At 39.3% G+C, this 17,893-nt stretch overlaps 1 protein-coding gene across 2 annotated transcripts in view; it reads right to left on the bottom strand.

Moving 5' to 3' along the window:
* Positions 1–15,296: 15,296 nt before the first annotated feature.
* HTR7 (5-hydroxytryptamine receptor 7) overlaps positions 15,297–17,893 on the bottom strand; it is an 85,871-nt gene continuing 83,274 nt past the window's right edge. For both annotated transcript variants that reach the window (XM_077878432.1, XM_077878431.1), the window contains exon 3: positions 15,297–16,974. Coding sequence is in view for 1 of the 2 variants with exons in the window: in XM_077878431.1 (XP_077734557.1) it covers positions 16,932–16,974 (43 nt within the window). In the remaining variant the exon portion in view is untranslated. The remainder of the gene's footprint in view (positions 16,975–17,893) is intronic.

Genomic DNA, 17,893 nt, shown 5'->3' with positions numbered 1-17,893 from the left:
GCCTGCCCTCCTCCCCTTCCACTACCCTTCATTTGTTTCCCAGAGTTAGGAGCCTCTCATGGTTTGTCTTCCTCTCTAATTTTTCCCACTCAGTTCTCCTCCTTTCCCTTATAATCCCTTTCACTATTTCATATATTCCACGGATGAGTGAAACCATATGATGATTGTCCTTCTCTGATTGACTGACTTCACTCAGCATACCTTCCAGGGTAGGGTATGGTTCATTCATAGCAAATGGTAGGTGTTCATCTCTTCTGATGCTTGAGTAATATTCCATTGTATATATAGACCACATCTTCTTTATCCATTCCTATGTCAAAGGACATCATGGCTCTTTCCACACTTTGGCTATTGTGGATATTGCTGCTATGAACATTGCTGTGCAGGTGTCCTGGCGTTTCACTACATCAGTATCTTTGGGGTAAATCCCCAGTAGTGCAATTGCTGGATTATAGGGTAGCTCTGTTTTTAACTTCTTGAGAAAACTCCACACTGTTTTCCAGAGTGGCTGTACCAGTTCACATTCCCATCAACAGTGCAAGAGGGTTCCCCTTTCTCCATATCTTCTCCAACATTTGTTGTTTCCTGCCTTGTTAATTTTCCCCATTCTCACTGGTGTGAGGTGGTATCTCATTGTGGTTTTGATTTGTATTTCCCTGATGGCAAGGGATGCAGAGCATTTTTTCATGTGCATGTTGGCGATGTGTGTCTTCTTTGGAGAAATTAGTGTTCATGTCTTCTGCCCATTTTATGATTGGATTGTTTGTTTCTTGGGTGTTGAGCATAAAAAGTTCTTTATAGATCTTGGATACTAGCCCTTTATATCATTGTCATTTGCAAATGACTTCTCCCATTACATATTGTCATTTTCAAATATCTTCTCCCATTCTGTAGTTTATATTTTAGTTTGTTGACTGTTTCTTTTGCTGTGCAGAAGCTTTTTACCTTAAGAACTAATAGTTCATTTTTGCTTTTGTTTCCCTTGCCTTCATAGAAGTCTCTTGCAAGAAGTTACTGTGGCCAAGTTCAAAAAGGGTGTTGCCTGTGTTCACCTCTAGGATTTTGATGGATTCTTGTCTCACATTTAGATCTTTCAACCATTTGAGTGTTCTTTGTGTCTGGTGTAAGAGAGTGGTCTAGTTACATTCTTCTGCACATGGCTGTCCAATTTTCCCAGCACCATTTATTGAAGAGACTGTCCTTTTTCCAGTGGATAGTCTTTCCTACTTTGTTGAATATTAGTTGACCATAGAGTTGAGGGCCCATTTCTGGGTTCTCTATCTGTTCCATTGATCTATGTGTCTGTTTTTGTGCCAGTACCACACTGTCTTGATGATCACAGCTTTATGGTACAACCTGAAATCTGGCATTGTGATGCCCCCAGCTCTGGTTTTCTTTTTCATTATTCTGGCTATTCGGGGTCTTTTCTGCTTCCACACAAATCTTAAGATGATTTGTTCCAACTCTCTGAAGAAAGTCCATGGTATTTGATAGGGATTGCATTGAATGTCTAAATTGCCCTGGGCAGCATAGACATTTTCACAATGTTTATTCTTTCAATCCATGAGCATGGAATATTTTTCCATCTCTTTGTGTCTTTCTCAATTTCTTTCAGAAGTATTCTGTAGTTTGTAGGGTATAGATCCTTTACCTCTTTGGTTAGGTTTATTCCTAGGTATCTTATGCTTTTCAGTGTAATTGTAAATGGGATTGACTCCTTAATTTCTCTTTCTTCAGTCTCATTGTTAGTGTATAGAAATGCCACTGATTTCTGGGCATTGATTGTGTATCCTGCCACACTGCCAAATTGCTGTATGAGTTCTAGCAGTCTTGGGGTGGAGTCTTTTGGGTTTTCTATATACAGTATCATATCATCTGCAAAGAGGGAGAGTTTGACTTCTTCTTTGCCAACTTGAATGCCTTTTATTTCTTTTTGTTGTCTGATTGCCGAGGCTAGGACTTCTAGTACTATGTTGAATAGCAATAGTGAGAGTGGACATCCCTGTGGTGTTCCTGATCTTAGGGGAAAGGCTCCCAGTGTTTCCCCATTGAGACTGATATTCACTGTGGGCTTTTCGTAAATGGCTTTTAAGATGCTGAGGAACGTTCCTTCCATCCCTACACTCTGAAGAGTTTTGATCAGGAATGGATGCTGTATTTTGTCAAATGCTTTCTTGGCATCTATTGAGAAGATCATATGGTTCTTGTTTTTTCTCTTGTTGATGTGATCTATCACGTTGATTATTTTACAAGTGTTGAACCGCCCTTGCATCCCAGGGATAAATCCCTTTGGGTCATGGTGAATAATCCTCTTTTTTTTTTTTTTTTTTTAAATTTTTTTTTTAATTTTTATTTATTTATGATAGTCACAGAGAGAGAAAGAGAGAGAGGCAGAGACACAGGCAGAGGGAGAAGCAGGCTCCATGCACCGGGAGCCTGACGTGGGATTCGAACCCGGGTCTCCAGGACCGCGCCCTGGGCCAAAGGCAGGCGCCAAACCGCTGCGCCACCCAGGGATCCCGTGAATAATCCTCTTAATGTACTATTGGATCTTATTGGCTAGTATCTTGTTGAGAATTTTTGCATCTGTGTTCATCAGGAATATTGGTCTATAATTCTCCTTTTTGGTGGGGTACTTGTCTGGTTTTGGAACTAAGGTAATGCTGGTCTCATAAAACAAGTTTGGAAGTATTCTGTCCCTTTCTATCCCTTGGAACAGCTTTAGTAGAATAGGTATTATTTCTTCTTAAAATTCAATAGAAATCCCCTGGGGAGCCATCTGGCCTTGGACTTTTGTGTCCTGGGAGGTTTTTGATGACTGCTTCAATTTCCTCCCTGGTTATTGGCCTGTTCAGGTTTTCTGTTGCTTCCTGTTTCAGTTTTGGTAATTTATGGTTTTCCAGAAATGCGTACATTTCTTCTAGATTGCCTAATTTGTTGGCATATAGCTGCTCATAATACGCTCTTAAAATAATTTGTATTTCCTTGGTATTGGTTGTGATATCTCCTCTTTCATTTGTGATTTTATTAATTTGAGTCTTTTTTCTTTTTAATAAGGCTGCCTAGGGGTTTATCTATCTTATTAATTCTTTCAAAAAACCAACACATGGTTTTGTTGATCTGTTCTGTTCTTCTGGTCTCTATTTCATTGAGTTCTGCTCGGATCATTATTATCTCTCTTCTTCTGCTTGGTGTAGGTTTAACTTGCTGTTCTTTCTCCAATTCCTTTAGGTGCAAGGTTACCTTCTGTATTTGAGTTTTTTCCAATTTTTTGAGAGATGCTTGTATTGTGATATATTTCCCTCTTAGGACTATTTTTGCTGTATCCCAAAGATTTTGAATGGTTGTATCTTCAGTTTCATTAGTTTCCATGAATCTTTTTAATTATTCTCTAATTTCCTGTCTGACCCATTCATCTTTTAGTAGGATGATCTTTAACCTCCATATGTTTGAGGTTCTTCCAAATTTCTTCCTGTGATTAAGTTCTAGTTCCAAGCATTATGGTTTCAAAATATGCAGAGGACAATCTCAATCTTTTGGTATCAGTTGAGACCTGATTTGTGACCCAGTATGTGGTCTATTCTGGAAACAGTTCCAAGTGCACTTGAGAAGAATGTGTATTCAGTTTCATTTGGATGGAAACTTCTGTATATATCTGTGAAATCTATTTGGTTCAGTGTATCATTTAAGGCCCTTGTTCCTTTGGTGATGTTCTGCTTAGAAGATCTGTCATTTGCAGAAAATATCATGTTGAAGTCTCCTACTATAAGTATATTATTATCTAAGTATGTCTTTACTTTGGTTATTAATTGATTGATTTACTTGGCAGCTCCCACATTAGGGGCATAAATATCCAGTGATTGTTAGGTCTTCTTGTTGGATAGACCCTTTAAGTATGATATAGTGTCCCTTTTCATCTCTTAATATAGTCTTTGGGATAAACTTTAATTTATCTGATATAAGGATTGCTATCTCAGCTTTCTTTTGAGGACCATTTGAATGGTAAATGGTTCTCCAAACCTTCATTTTCAGGCTGCAGGTGTCCTTAGGTCTAAAATGAGTTCCTTGGGCAGCCCCGGTGGCTCAGCGGTTTAGCGCGCCTACACCCTAGGGTGTGATCCTGGAGACCCAGGATCAAGTCCCACGTGGGGCTCCCTGCATGGAGCCTGCTTCTCCCTCTGCCTGTGTCTCTGCCTCTCTCTCTGTGTCTCTCATGAATAAATACAATCTTTAAAACAAATAAAATAAAATGAGGCTCTTGTAGACAGCAAATAGATAGGTCTTGCTTTTTTATCCAGTCTGATACCCTGCATCTTTTGATGGTATCATTTAGCCCATTCACGTTCATAGTAACTATTGAAAGATATGAGTTCAGTGTCATCATATTACCTACTCAGTCCCTGTTTTTGTGGACCATTTCTTTGAGCTCCCTCTTTCTTTCACAGAGTCCCCCTTAATATTTCTTGCAGAGTCAGTTTGGTGGTCACATATTCTTTCAGTTTCTGCCTATCTGGAAAGCTCTTTACCCCTCCTTCTATTCTGAATGACAGCCTTGCTGGGTAAAGTATACTTGGCTGCATGTTTTTCTCATTTAGTACCCTGAATATATCATGCCAGCCCTTTCTGGCCTGCTGGGTCTCTGTGAGAGGTCTGCTGTTAATCTGATATTTCTCCCCATATAATTTAAGAATCTCTTGTCTTGCACTGCTTTAAGAATTTCATTTCCTCTTTATCTTTGAAATTTGCAAGTTTCACTATTAAATGTCGAGGTGTTGAACAGTTTTTGTTGATTATTTGGGGGGCCTATCTCTTGGATCTGGATGCCTGTTTCCTTTCCCAGATTAGGGAAGTTCTCATCTATGATTTGTTCAAATATACTTTGTGGTTCTCTCTCTCTCTCAGCCTCTTCTGGAATCCCAATTAGATGTAAATTCTTCTCAAGCTATCATTTATTTCCCTAAGCCTTTCTTCGTGGGCTCTTGTTTTTCTCTTTTTTCCTCAGCTTCCTTCCTTACCATCAACTTGTCTTCTGTCACTCACTCTCTCTTCCACCTCATTAACCCTAGTAGTTAGGACATCCAGTTTAGATTGCATCTTATTTAATCTATATTTAGGCCTGATTAGATCTCAATTCCATAGTAAGGAAGTCTCTAGAGTCCTTTTTGCTTTTTTCCAGAGTCATCAGTAGCTTTATAATTGTACTTTTGAATTGAATTTCTGACATTGTATTGAAATCCAAATTCTGGAACTCTGTGGCAGAGAGTACTGTTTCCAGTTCTTCCTTTTGTGGTGAATTCTTCCTTCTAGTCATTTTATTCAGTGCAGAGTGGCTGTATGAGTGGGCTGAGTCAAAAATATCAACCACAACCTAAGTAAAATATGCCCTACATGATTCCAAAGAGGTCAGAGACCAGAAAAATAGAAAAAGAACAGAACAAAATAAAACAAAAGGACCACTAAAATGAAAAGCAAATTTTAAAACACAGTAGTAAAAATAAAAGACCAAGAATCACAAAAAAGAAAAAAGAAAAGAAAAAAAAAGGGGGGGTAGGTAAATAAAAGAGGAAAAAAAAGGGAGGGGGATGGTGGTGGTTAAGAAGTGGTAATGAAGAGAGAACGTAATCTACCTGAGGGGTCCTAGAAGGTTATCCTCTTGGTTCTGAGTGTATTTTCTTCTGTATGTTAGAAGATGCTCAATCCCAAATTTATATAAACCAGCAATATTTATAGAAAGCCCCAACATGACAAGATAAAAGAGGGGGGCAGAATGGGAAGGAAAAGATAATATAATCTCAGAGAATGAACCAGCATGGTATTCCACTTTGTTCTGGGTGTATGTTGATCACATTTTAGAAGGTACTAATTTCCACCATTGTAAAACAAAACAAAGCAGAAAAAACAAAACAAAAAAACCCCCACAAAACAAAAACCCATATCTCGTATATCTACCAAAATTAAATTGAATACATTGAAGGGAATCCAGAAGTGAAAAATATATCTAAGACATGTAATTGTAGAAATATGAGTCAAATAGGAAAAAAGTTAAAAATGAAGAGCTGGTAAAATATTGCAGTTAACGTGGGAAAAAAGAAAAAATATTGGAAATTTTTAGTCTGATATAAAAATGAGTAGTAATGGAAAAAGGAAAAGAAAAAGAAGAAAATAAAAGGGGGCACCTTCTAGTTCTGTATATTATTTTTCCTCATCCTGGAGATTTCCAGTGCTGCTTGGTCAATAAATTTGCTCTTCCCTTGTTCTTCCAGCCGGTCTTCTGGGGCAGAAGCCTGCTGCACTGATTCTCAGGTGTCTGTGCCTAGGCGGAAATGCCCCACCCACCATCAGGTGCCGGGCTCAGTGCAAGCTGTTTACCCTGTGAGGTCTGTTACCTGGCCCCCTGCCTCTCCCAGGCACAAGGAGAAACAAAGAGGAACAACAACACTGGTGGCAGCCAGATTTCCAGCTCTGGAGTCAGCTCCCCATGAGTAACTAACCAGAGTCTCCCAGTTTGCACTGGCCTAGGTGCTCCCGGGGCAGGTGCAGGTGCACTGACCTGCACAGCTTGGGGCCGCCCAGCAGCAGGAAAGTCCTTGCTGTCCTGTGCCCTCCCCAATTCCACCTGTCCCAGGGGGAGTGAAGGATCACTGGCTTTGTCCACTAGGGTGCCCTGGGATCTGGAGCCCTGTGCTGCTGGACCCACACTCCCAGGGACCGCCTCTCTCAAAGCCACCACTATCTGGAGCTGGGCTCTAGGGTAAAGGATGCTTCCCAGCCATCCTGCCTAACCAACCAGCTTCTCCCAAATGCTCTGAGACCTGCGGTGCTCCAGCCCTTTACCAAGATCAGCCCCTGGTTTGTGGTGAGCTTTCCTCCGGGCGCCCCTCCTCTATTAGTGACTCCAGGAATCTGGAGGCTTCACTGCCCCTCCTGTGATTCTGCCCGATTTCCCTGCTAAGCACTTTTCCATCTGGGAAAAATCCAGCGTGGATTTTTAAAGTTCCCGCATCTCCGGGGCTGGGCTTCCCTGTCCCGGAAGCTTTCACTGCTCTGTTTAGCCCTGCTACTCATGGTTCCCCCCACCCCCACTTTATTCTTGTTTTTATTTTTTCACCTTCCTACCTTGTTAGAAGCAAAACCTTTTCTCTGTAGCATTCCTGCTGTTCTCTTTTTAAACCTCAGGTTGAATTCGTAGGTGTTCAGGATGTTTTGAAAATTATCTAGGTAAGGTTATGGGGCCAGGTGACTTGAGAACCCCTACTCTTCTGCCATCTTGCCTCTTCTCCCTCAGGATGCCCAATTAAATTTGATGTTCAGTTAACAACAATCTTTTTAATATAAATGTTCCCATGGTACATTTTGAGACATACTACTTCAGGATATACTTATACTAAAATAATACAAAACTTCCTGCTGTTTATCTGAAATTGAAATTTAACTAGACACCCTTTTAACTGAATTTTAAAATCCATACAAGTTTTTGCCTTTAACAGAGATATGTGCAAGGAAAGACATGAGGCTTCACTGCAGACCTAAAAGGGCTCAATTGATGAAGACTATGAGGATCCCAATATTTTGAATTGTCCCTTTGCAGCACTATAGTAAGATATTCAGTGGGTAAGAGACTTTTCTTTTGGACAATGGTTGGTGAATGAGGAGATGGACACTGCATGTGGTCCTCAGGTAAGTCAAGTTTAGGATGTGGAAATCTATGCTTTCATAAACTATCCATATTGGGAAAATTCTAGGATGTGTGCGTGCATGCCTATGTGTGTGTATGAGGTGGGGTGGAGGTTGATATTGGCACAGTGCACATACCCTAAATTTGAAGACCAGTATTCTGGGCAGAGTTTCCCAACAGGTCTGCACTAAATGGGTAAATGGGTTGTGATTGTGCCATAAGATACCTTATCAGCTCTTAGGGCAGCCTTGGTTTAGAGGTACAGAAACATCTGGCAGTGACTCAAGTGCAAAGGGCTGGGAAGCCCCATATAGCAGAAACATTCCCTAATATACATAAGGTGGCACATCAATAAATGCTCACAGCAGCATTTTTTATAGTTTCCTAGACATCAACTAAATGCCCATAAGATCAAAAATGGTGGAATTAGTCACTGAATATTTAGGTAACCAAGTTTTATAGTGCAATTAAAATGGGAAAGCCTGATCTGTAACTCCCAATATGAAGAGATCTCAAAAACCTAGCACTGAGAAAAAAGCAAGCTGCAGAAGGACGGTAGACACAGTATGCAATACATATAAAATTACACAGGTTAATTTTTTTAAATGCAACCATCATGCATTAAAAGCAGATAAGCACTGCTTAGAAGGATGTAGAGTAACTTGAGGAAAGTGCCTGCCTCTGGCAGAAGAATGGGGTTAAGGAGGACGAGTAAGAGCAATGGCAAAGGATAGCATTTGTGCAGTGGCAGGTCAGGCTCTGTTTTTCACTCTTTACAGTTACTCATTTATTCCTTTTGACAACTCCATAAGGTAACGATGGTATTATCTCCGTTTTATAGAGGAAGTGACTGATACTTAGAAACAGAGATTAGAGTGCTTGTCCAGGGTTATACATCTTTAATGAAAAGTACAAAAGGGGTCCTTAACTGTCCATTAATTTTTTTATTCATAAGGACTTGAAATATGACAAAATGACAACATAATAGATGAGTATTTATTATACTTCATTCTTTTCCACTTTTTTTAAAATATCAAATTTAAAAGCTCTGCTTTATTCTTTCAGAAGCTCAAACTTATATAATAAGATCATTCTAAAACTCTGGTTCTTTTCATGAAAACATGTCTTTTTCTTATGTGTCCTCACCAGTGGTAGATAAATTACATAAATGGGTGTCCTTTTTGTCCTTTTTATTTTTGTGTGGTGATATGGAAATGAAGACATTCTATCTCAGTCTAAATTACATAGTATGGCCATAAACTTGCATGCCCCACTACAATTTATGTTATAATATTTAAGGGATGGTTTTCATCCAAAAAAAATCTGTGCTTTGCATGATCCAAATGGATGAATGGGAATTAGGCCCAATTTTCCCTTAATTGATTTAATTAACTGAATCTTTTTTTTTTTTTTTTTTTTAGAAAAGTTAAAAAGCCAGTATTTAAAAGCTTGCTGCAATTAACTTTCTAAGAGCCAGGAAAATAAGCAGTATAAAGAGTGATCTTTGATTCATCCACCCAGAATAGTTTCAGGTGGTAATTTTATCTCCACTTCCAAAATATATTCTAACATTTCATACAGAGCCATTGTGAGGAAGTTGATGGAATAATGGGGGTGACAGTAAACATTTTTCCCTGGAATTGCTGTCTTTGGCCAGAAGAGCAGCTAAAGCTGTCTCACTGAAGCCCGTCTCCACAGAGACCAGGATGGGGGCAACTGGCCAAGCCTCCCTGACAAATCTCAGCTGTTATTTAATAACCTAAATCATTTTTGTTTTCAAAAGCTAGTAGTTGTTGGGGCACGTGGCTGACATAGTCAGTGGAGTGTGCAACTCTGAATCTCAGGGTTGTACATTCGAGCCCCACGCTGGGCATAGAGATTGCTTAAAAATAAAATCTTTAAAAAAAACTAAACAAATTTAAAAAACAAAATAAAATAAAAAACTAGTTGTTGGCTCCATTGTGAACAGGAGAAAGACCTGACCAGGTCACATAGACGGATCTGGATAACAGCATGCTTTCAGCTACAGGGCCCCTGGGGGTCTGTAAGTAACTAAACAGCTATGGGATTCACAGAATCCTAGGTAAGAAGGAGGCACACAGGTATGATTTAAGCTGCTATTGCCACCACCAATTTATCACACTGTCTGAAATTCCTACCAACACTCTCTCAGGTTTCAGACATTGATCCAAGGGATTGCTTGTCTCAGTTAACTATGTATCCTGTAAGAAGGGGACATTGCCCCCAAATATGGATTCGTGTATTTGACTAATTGGCTGACAGTTTAGAGACATCAGAAGATAAGAGAGTGGGACACAGAAAAGTTTTAATGAGGAGAATATAGAAAGGCACACATTATAGAGCAATAGCAATTAGGGCAGTATATTAGGATTCCTCAGAGAAACAGAACCAGTAAGTTATTTTATATATATTACACATAGCTTATTGATGATATATATATATGATATATATATCATATATATATTTATATACATGTAAACAAGTATTGCATTGATATATTTATAGTAATATATACATACATATAATGTATGTATAGAGTTTTATATAGAGAGAGTTATTAAAAAGAATTGCTCACATGGTTATGGAGGCTGAGAAGTCCCACAGTGTGCTGTTTATAAGCTGGAGATCCAGAAAAGCCAGTGGTGTAGTTGAGTTCAAGTCCGAAGGTCTGAGAAACAGAAGGCCGGTTGTCCCAGTCCAAGGGCAGGAAAAAACCAATGTTCTGTCCCAGTCAGGCAGAGTTAATTCTCCCACTCTCCAAATTTTTGTTCTATTCAGACCCTCTAGACATTGGATATAGCCCACTCACACTGGGGAGGGTGATCTGCTCAGTCTATGGATTCAAATGCTAATTTCACCCATAGACACACCCAGAAATAATGTTTAGCCAAGTCTCTGGGCACACTGTGACCCAGTCAAATTAACACATAAAATTAACCATCACAGGCAGGCTGCAATAGAATTGCAAACTGGGAGAGAGTGCTGAGCTGCTAGGTACCCAGATAGGGAGGAATCCAAGAATAGGATTAGGAAGTAGCAGTCACAACCTTTGCCTCCTTTCTGTGATTGGGGCTTTAACCTTCAACAACTGCTTTGGGGAATTCAGTGACCCAAGAATCTCTCAGGGTTCAGACACATATATTCAGAACCACAAAACCAGTTGGTACCACTGAGATGCATTTTGTGGAATGGAAGGGAGGATATAAGAAAGAGGGACACATCAGCTGGAGGGCTGTTTTGCTAATCTGGGTTGATGTCCTTGAGTTCTACAAGCATCAGGTCTCTCGTGAAATGGAGATAACAATCCCAATAGGGTTGTTGTGAGGATTATCAGAATGAGTGATGAGTAATAAATACTCAACCTATGTGAGCTATATTCATTACTGCCATAACACACACACACACACACACACACACACACACACACCACACACACATATTAGTAAAAGCATGGACTTTGGCCAATATCAATTTCTGATTCTCGACGGCTAATATGCAACACATATTTTCAAAGATCTAGTCTTTGCTTTGTTGACAAACATTGGATCAGCTACTTGGCATGGGGATATAGAGGTGATACATTGATTCTCAGCTGACCTTGTGCTAGCACCAATATTAATCAGTTCATGCCAGGAATTACTCAATAATGTAGGAACTAGCCAGGTCTGTTCTTAAAACCAAAATCCATGTCTTTAAATATAATTGAAATGATCTAAGGTGACCTGTGGGTTATTTTCAACAAAATTTCTGGATTTTTGGTGCTAAAAACTAGCAGGAACAGAGTACTAAAGAGTATGTAAGAGAATTTGTGAGCATCTTGTGTATTTCTCTGACAAGATGTTAGAACTGTATATAAATAACTTAGATATTATTATTTCATATTAATTATGCTCTTCCACACTAACTGCACACAGAATCCACTACATGATTCAGTTTGTCAGCATGTTTGGGAGTAGCAATTCTCAACTCTTGGAACCCAACTCAGCTGCACCAGAATTAGCTGGTAGGTTGGCTAACAGCTCTCTTCACCTTCTGCTGCACCCGACATAATGAATCAGAATTTCCAAAAAGAGGGTCTAGAAGTTTTCATGTTTAAGAAGCTCTATAGCGACTCAGTCAGGGAACTGAGTGAGTGACCTCCCTGCATCACACACACCACAGCATATCCTGTGGAAGAGCCTGGCACACAGTGTCCTGAGTGTGTCATGGTTGTGCTGGTCATTTCCTAGCCCAGAAACTGCTTGGTTTTCCATAACTGTACACTTTCAGGGGACAATGCCCAGTTTTTGTGATTTTTTTTCTTTTTCTCTGTGTTATGTTTGTTCTAACTATATTTACTGAACTGTAATTTTATGTCTACTAAAACTAATGAGAAAAAAAATTGAACTTTTATTTTGTATTTTTACCTCACTTTTTCCTGTAATTTTGTTATATTTTGTGAACGCACAGCTATGCGACAGATTTTTTTTAAACTTTTTTACCAAAGAGCACTATTTTCCACCACACTCCTTTAAACAAATTCAGACAAAACACCACTCTATTTTAGCACATTCTCACCTGCTAAACAGTAGGATGTTATATTAGATCATCCATGAGATTCTACAATTCTCTGTGGATATGGTTCTATCTTTTTCCTACAGGTTACAAACTTTTATGTGCACAGCAGACTTTCTGCTGTCTTGTTGTTGCTCTGCACCATCTCTCCCATTGTGAGACTGTGTGGATTTAGAGAAAAAAGAGAATTTTAATAAGAGCCCAATAAAAATGTAATTAAGAAAGGTAATTTGGTACCATTAAAAATATTACATAATATACATCAAAGATAAAGTCTAGATATTTCTTACCATCCATACTTTGGATTATAACTTCTCTCCTCCATTGAGATTTAAATGTTCACATCAATATTTGAAGTGTGCACTTCTTTCTGAACCTCCTTCTATTTGCTTTATCATAACACATATCACACTGGATTATAATCGTTTGTGTTAAATAACATTCAGCTTCCTTGCTAGATTTTTAGCTTCATAAGAATGGAGATCAATTCTGTCTTACTCACCACTAGGTTCTAGTATTCAGTCTCTGACATATTAATAAATGTGTATTGGAATAAATGAGTGGAAGAATGAATGAATTTCTTAGAGGAAGAACAATGGATTTTAGACTTTCCTTTCTTTACAGCATCTTATTTCTTGTCCATTACTTTCCTTTTGTACTATAATTTCTGAGCATCGATTTTATAGTTTGAATAGAGTCTAAGACTTCACGTGCTTTTAGAGAGCAATAGTTACAATATGTCTTAATTCCCTCAACTCAGCATTGGTATTTTAATGCCAAATACCCAACATAATTGTTATCTGCAACTATTTCCGATGGCTGTCAACCTCCCGCACTTTCTGCTTCAGATTAGCATAGTAATATTTTGCTTTTACATTTTTTATTGATGATCACATCACATCTCCATTGCTTGGACTGCATACGCAATGTTTTTTAAAGAATTTTTTATTTCACCAGCAGGAGCTTAAAAAGCAAAGTTTTTTTTTTTTTTTTTTTAATTAAGAAATTACTTTTCTTCTCCAGAGAAAATGTAGACAAAGCAAGTTTAAAGAGAGATCCAATTAAATAAATTTTTGTCTCTGTGAATTGGATCCCAAGTTGGTTCTCAAGGTCTGCCTGCTTTACACCAAATGTCAGACCGGATTTCCCTTTTGTCATCTACACTGCTTGGATGAAGTAAGAAATGACATCACAATACATGCATTTCTCCTAGCGCTTCCTAAACGTGCTGACCCCCTGAAAGTTTCAGAATGGCTTCTTTGTGGGCTGGTAGGGACCAGCTGGCTAGCTGTAAACAAGTTTCAACATATGGGCCATAAGACACACATGGTTCTACTCTACTAAGACAGAAAACTAAGAAAAGGTTGCTCTCTTGATATAGAAGCTCATGCAAAAGCAGCAGCTCCATGTAGTACACAGCCTGCCCTACATTGCACACAGGAGAACATAATTCCCTTCTGTCCCACTCACTGAACATGTCACTTGATCATACCAGGTTTCCTCGATAGTCCCATCTGAATATTAAAAAGGATCCCTAGAATACTCTGGTTCTTCTCTTTCTCTCTCCCACTTTCCTTCTCTCCCTCCTTTTTTCCTTCTTTCCTTCCCATTAAGAAATATTTTTTACATGCCTCCTATATATGTTGCAAGCACAGTGCAAAGTGCTGGGCATATTGATGAGGAAAATAGACACAGCTCCTGCCCCTGAAGAATTACTAAACAATGATGCAGATATACATTAATAATTGAAAATAGGTTGAATATTCCAGACAGAGGGGGAAAGCATGTGTGAAGGCCCTGAGGTGGGAAGCATAGACAGTTAACAAAATGCAGGATCTGTAAATATCTCTATCCATTAAATTAAGGACTCCTTTGACAGTCAAAATGCTGCAAGGAAAATTCTACCTCCTCCAATTCATGGCAATTCAAGCAATCATTATATATTAGCATAAACTATCTGAAAAACTGTGCATTCTATTCATATTGTTGATATGCCTATAATCAATGAATCTAATAAACCTGCATGAAAACATGATCATTGAAAATATATACAAGAACCTGAAGCACATGACACTCTCGTAAAGGCTTTAAGAATTATGAAACCCTTTCCAGAAAACCTAAAACTCTATGAGTATCCCTGCTTAACATTTACATAATAAAACCAGACACTAAAGCAATAGTCATTAAGTGACAGCTTACAAGTACTCTTTCCTAAGCACCATTTCCCAATACCCAGCCTTGCAGGATGACAGCTGATATCTCTGAGTGAAAAAAGAGATTAGTCATAACAGCCATTCTTGCTGAACAGTCATAAAATATGTGTAAAGTATTTCTTTCCATGATTTTCCCAATTCTGGGTTAAAACAAAAGCTGTACCTTTGCACAAATTATGTCATGTGTGAAGTAGTATAAGTTGTTCGATATTTCTCTCATTCTCTCTCAATTTCTACTTTCTCCTTTCATTTGGCTGCTTTGCACATAGAACACAGCCTACACTGTCCTGCCCCTGTAGCCGGAATAAGGCAGAGTTCAATACCCAGGCATGCAGGTTAGGCATGAGAAAGAGCCAATTTCAACAACGAAGGTCATAATAAAAAAAATTAAGCAAACCCATTTGAAAAGCTGGACCAATCCAATTAACCATAATACTTTGTCTTACACTACGGGCATTTGTGATTCCCTACACACTGCCATAGCCCTCACTCTATGATACAGTGACTATCTGAGAAATGTCTGCCTTCAATTTGATGGCACACTTCCTAAAACTTGTTTTACCCATCTTTGTTCCCTTGATGTCCACAGTGCTGAATGTAGCAGAAGGCCAATAAGTGCCCATTAATTAAATCAAGGAATGAACAGTCATTCTTAAAAAAAGTTATAAACTGAATAAATCCTCACGGTGAAATGCAGTTCATTAGAGACTGTCTTAACTACCCATTAGGATTTTAGCAAAACATTCAAGGCTTGGCCTTCTGCTATTTACATATAGAATATTTATGACAGCTATGACAGCAGACCTTCAATTAAAAATCATTACTTAGGTTGGTTTATTACAGCTACAAATAAACTTTATTTGATGTAATGTAATAAAACATTTTCAAATTTAACAACATTTATCTGACCAGAATTAATCATTTAAATTATGAATATAAGTATATACAGTCACTTTTGCAAATTCATGGTTCAGGAATTTGTACACGCTTTATCTGAAAAGACCGTGCCCACCTCCCCTTCCAGACCCTTCCTTGTGTCTGGTGAGATGCAATGTCAGTGAAAGAGGAAGAAATCCATAATCCACATTGGAATTCCACATTATCCTGTGAGAGAACAGCTACATTCCTTGTAGAAAAATAATTTTCTCTGTCAGTTCTCTTTTATCTAACGAAGGTTTGCGTTTGCTTTCTCCCCTTGGAGGTACTCATCTGATCCACCAACTTCCTGTCTCATTATGTATTACATAGTGTAATTTTTAAAAACATACTATCCACAAAGGGGCCTCTTCTGTGTCCTTACCTGCCCTAATGTCTCTCGCTTTGGGGATGGGGGGGAGGAGGAAGAAGAACAGAATGGGCCAGGCACACATCTGATTTAGGTTACAGAGAACACAAAAAACAAATTCTCCTGTAGGGAGAGAATAGTGTTCTGAGTGTTTCCCAGTAGCAGCCCAGGCTACCTCCAATTTACACAATTCACTCTAATACAACACTGCCCAGAATTAACACATTGATGCTCTGTCCCCAAAAGCATCACAACCTTCCAGGGAAACCCCATTATTCCCACACTTCCTCCCCCAAAGACACACAGTTATCAACTAGCCCATGAGCCCACTGCATTTGTGTGGACATAACAGCCAAAAGTTGTATGCCAACAACCATGCTGGTAGACAGTGCAGTTAGGTAGCACTCCTTCTTTATTCAGGCACAAAGCCTCATGGAAGGCATCCCCTTCATCCCTCAGGACCCTTCAGAAGAAGTGTGAGGAAAAGCTTTATTCAGGTTTTCTGATTCTCTCCATCCTGAGATCTGTTCCTGAGTTATACCATAACAATAAATGAGTTAAACAAAGAAAAGTACATTGGTGTGGAAGTCATAGGGACCCTGCAAAAAAGCGAAACTAGTTGACAGAAGCTTTAACCAGACACTGCTCTGGGACATCATTTGTATTAGCTGATGATGGGATTCTGTTTTCTAACACGGACATGCAACATATTCAACACTAGGCTTATCACAGTTTGCTTGGAAAAACACCCTTCTGTCCTACCACAAAATACATTCTGTCTCATGAATGATTCCTGAATATTCACCACAATGCCTAGACTTGGAAGCATGGGAAGTTTGCATTGGAACCTTCTTCAATTTGTAGGGGCTTGGATGTACACAAAGCACCAGAAACCATTTCCTTTCTGGGACTCAGCTCTGTCTGTGTGCTTACTGATGAGCTGATCTGGCTGTCTTAAACTGAGAACTGTTTTCCTTGGCACACCACAGCACTGATCCACAGAGAAGGACAAGAGGTTACCATCTCCCTCATCATATGCTTTGTACAACAGATCACCCTGGTTGTTACGTTTCAGCTACCCCAGGAAAGGACAAGCCACGCTCCATTCTGTGGGCTCAGCAAATGGTTATGTTTCCATCTCTGTCTTGCCTTGTTCATTTCGTCTCCATTATTCCACTTTTGATCATGAATCATGACTTTTTTTCCTACAGTAGTCAGAGTTTTGTCTGTAAAGAGAGAGAGAGAGAGAGAGAGAGAGAAGACCAGACAATGATTTAGCAAAACCATAAATATGAGTTTTCATTTTGGGGTGAATGGATTTAATGTTTACAGCATTCAGTAATTTGAATTATTTGTGGCTTCTAAGGGGTTATAGGAGCTTCTCTAAAGGGAAGGAAAGAATGCTGTGGCTCTTTTCATAAATTTCATGACGTCTATAAGTTCCCAGGGCCTTAATACATTTGTAAATTGGCCCCAGATAACCCATTTAGAAATCCACTTTTATAATATGGCTGCAGCCAAAAATGGCTCCACTCTCAAAAATCTTTGCAAAATACTACTGCACTTGCCCCACATGAAAAGAATAACGATGACCACTTATGAGAAGTGTTCTTCCCTTCAGGCCTAGGAGTATGCATCATAGAAAGACATGTGTGCAAAGACTGGGAAACTCCATCTCCCTCACTTCCTTCCTCCCAGATTCACAGAAGTGAGTGAGTCATGGAGAAGTCTTGGCCAACAGTTGAGGGAAAGTCTCTTTCTCTTTGGTGTAGAGCCACATTCCATCCAGATCCACAGTCCCCTAATTCTATACCTTCATAGGACTCAGCTTACCAAACACTATCTGCGAGCTTGAGACTTCGGTCTACTGAGGTTTCAGGACCTGGCACTGCAACCCTAGGCTTAGTCTCTCCATCCCAACAACGGTACTACTCTCACTTGGCTTTCAAGACTGGACAGATGGGTTTTTCCTGGTGACAGGATCAGTGTCTCCATAAGATATCACCTCTTGCTTTGTCTGTCACCTCCCAGAACAGTGCTTGAAGAGAAGCACCATGCTGCAGCTAAGACCACAGCTCTAGGCTCCTGGGTTTGTGGGAGTGGGCAATGGAAATAGGTGTGTCCCAGACGATGCTCCCCCTCTTC

Source organism: Canis aureus, chromosome 29 (genome assembly GCF_053574225.1).
Source record: "Canis aureus isolate CA01 chromosome 29, VMU_Caureus_v.1.0, whole genome shotgun sequence".
Lineage (NCBI taxonomy): Eukaryota > Metazoa > Chordata > Mammalia > Carnivora > Canidae > Canis > Canis aureus.
Note: the sequence above shows the minus strand (reverse complement) of the source record. Positions and strands in the feature narration are given on the sequence as shown.